This window comes from Emiliania huxleyi (assembly GCF_000372725.1).
Source record: "Emiliania huxleyi CCMP1516 unplaced genomic scaffold EMIHUscaffold_81, whole genome shotgun sequence".
NCBI classification, from domain to species: Eukaryota; Haptophyta; order Isochrysidales; family Noelaerhabdaceae; genus Emiliania; species Emiliania huxleyi.
The window spans coordinates 256,654-259,004 of NW_005195940.1; the positions used below are offsets into that span (position 1 = coordinate 256,654).

At 75.0% G+C, this 2,351-nt stretch overlaps 1 protein-coding gene across 1 annotated transcript; it reads left to right on the forward strand.

The window, feature by feature from the left end:
* Positions 1–675: 675 nt before the first annotated feature.
* Positions 676–2,330, forward strand: EMIHUDRAFT_453400 (hypothetical protein; the record flags this gene model as incomplete). The annotated part of the gene is made up of 4 exons (XM_005759150.1): positions 676–1,197; positions 1,261–1,410; positions 1,484–2,082; positions 2,151–2,330. Coding segments are annotated over exons 1-4 (1,293 nt in total), but the record flags the coding sequence as incomplete, so codon positions are not given.
* Between the last annotated feature and the right edge of the window lie 21 nt (positions 2,331–2,351).

Here is a 2,351-nt window from a genome sequence, read left to right on the forward strand (position 1 = left end):
CACCTCCGATCGTGCCGGCGAGCGTGCGCGCGCGCGCGCGCAGCTGCGCCCCCCCCCAAAACGCGTGCCACGCCACCCGCTGGTCGAACCCGATCGGTAGGCCAGCGCGCACGCGTGGCTCCGCTCCGCAGCCGCGCCGTCAGGGGGGCGGCGTGGCGTCGGTGCCGGCGCGGTGCCCGCCCCCCGCCCCCGGCCCGGCCGGCGGTGGCCGCGCGAGATTGGGGCTGCGCCGTGGCGCGACGAGTCGGTGCAACGCAAGCACCTCTCGCTGCGGGACGAGAAGGGCGGCGGGATGCTGCTCTGGGCCGAGAGCGTCGACTCGGAGGAGGGGGCTGCCGCCGCCGCGTGCTCTGCCTGTGAACGGCGCCTCTCCACGCCTCCGCTTGTGAGCAGGAGGGCTGCCGCCGCTGCGTGCTCTACGCCGAGTTTTGGTGCGTCGTCAAGACCGCGCCTGCCCGCTCTACCGCCGCGGACGCGACCCTCTTCACGCCTCCAGCTGTGAACAGGCTCCTCAACAAGACGCACCTGCCACTCTCTGTCCGCTCACTCATCTCCATCAAGCCACCGGCGGCGGGCGCCGCCGCCGCGTCGAGCGCCGCCGCCGCCGCCGCCTCGCCGGCGGGCCACGGCGACGACGATGCCGACGACGCGTCGCCCGGCGGCTCGTTTGGCAGCCGCCGCTCTCTGCCTCGCTTCTCTGCGGTGGGCCACGAGCCGCTCGAGCCGTCGGTCGCTCGCGGCCTCTCCCGCGCGGCGATCGAGGACGGCACCGCGCGGCTGCCGCCCTTTGAGCCGGCCGAGCTGCCGCCCGCCGCCGGGCTGCCGCCGCTGATGCTCTCGTTCGGTCCGTCCGGCAAGCTCACCGGCCAGCTGGTGGCCGTGCAGGTGGACGAGGGGCGGTGGGCGGAGCTCTCCCTCTCGCGCTCCAAGGCGGCCAGCTTCGCGCTGCGGCACGAGGACGTGGTCTACGAGCTCGCCGCGCAGGTGACGCGGGCTCCGGCTGACTTCCACCGCACACGGCTGGTGACGCTGCTGCCGCGGTACGTGCTCCTCAACTCGACGCCCTTCGACCTCGTCGTCGGGCAGGCCGGGCACGACGCCTGGTTCCTGATGCCGCGCCACCGGCCGCACTCGCCCGCGCAGCGTCTCGTCTGGCACTGGCCTTCCGCGAGGCACAAGCGGCGGCTCTGCGTCAAGGCGCTCGACGTAGCTACCTCAATCCTGTCGATAATGAATAACAAGCGGTGGCTCTGCGTCAAGGTGCTCGACGCCGACGGCTCAGAGTGGCTCCCGTGCGCGCCCTTCAAGCTCGGCGGCGGCGGCGGCGCCAGCTCGGGCCTGCGCTGCCTGATCAAGTCGAGGCACCCCTCCGAGCCGCGCAAGCTGCGCGTGCTCGGCGTGCACCTCGAGGTCGCTCGACGGCGCCTGCTTTGGGCGAGGGAACGCAGGGCATTCACTCAGTACTCATTACTGCACCTCTGAGGTGGTCGACGGCGTCTGCTTCGTCAAGCTCTGCGAGGCGCGCGCGCACGAGATGCCGCTGATGATCTCGAACAACACATCGGCGCCGATCCGCGCCGTGCAGTCGAGAGGGGGGGGGGAGCGTGTGAGCCGCGCCTCTTCACACCCGCCGCGGGTGAGTAGGCGCCGATCCGCATCCTGCAGTCGCAGCCCGGTCGCACACTCCTCGGCCAACCCTCGCCCGCCGACAAAGCAAGCGCAGAGGAGGCGCGCTCCGTGCGCGCCTCGCTCTCCGCCGCCGCCGCGCCGCCGCGCCTCGCCGCCGCCGCCCCGCCCGCGCGCGCCCGCCGCGGCTGGCGGCGCCATTTCGACGTGCCGGCCCTGTTTGGGGCGAGGGAGCGCACGGAGGGGGAGGCGCCGCCGTGGCGCGGCGCGGGCGGCGCGGCGGGCGGGGAGAGGCGAGGCGGGGGGGGTGGAGGGGGAGGGGGCGGGCGCTCGCTGCCTCCGCTCGACCTTCCGCCGAGTGGGGGGGCGGCCGAGGCGGTGGCGGAGGGGGCCCGCGGGGCGGCCGGGGCGGCGCCGCCGCCGTCCCGGGCCGGCGCGGCGGCGACGGCGGTGCAGGCGCCACGTGCGCGCTGAGTAGTTCGTCAGTGCGCTCGTTAGTTGATGGGTTGGTGTCGGCGACGCAGGCGTCCTTGCGCGGCCTTTTGGCGAGGCGCACGCTTGCGGCGTCTCGCAGGGTGGCGGCGGCGACGGCGCTGCAGGCGGCGGTGCGCGGCCGGCTCGCCCGCCGCACGCTCGCCTCGACGCTGGGCGCCGACGTTCGCGGCGTCGCCGAGTCGCTGCGCGAGCAGGCGACGCCGCGCTAGTCAGTCCGTTAGCTAGCTCGT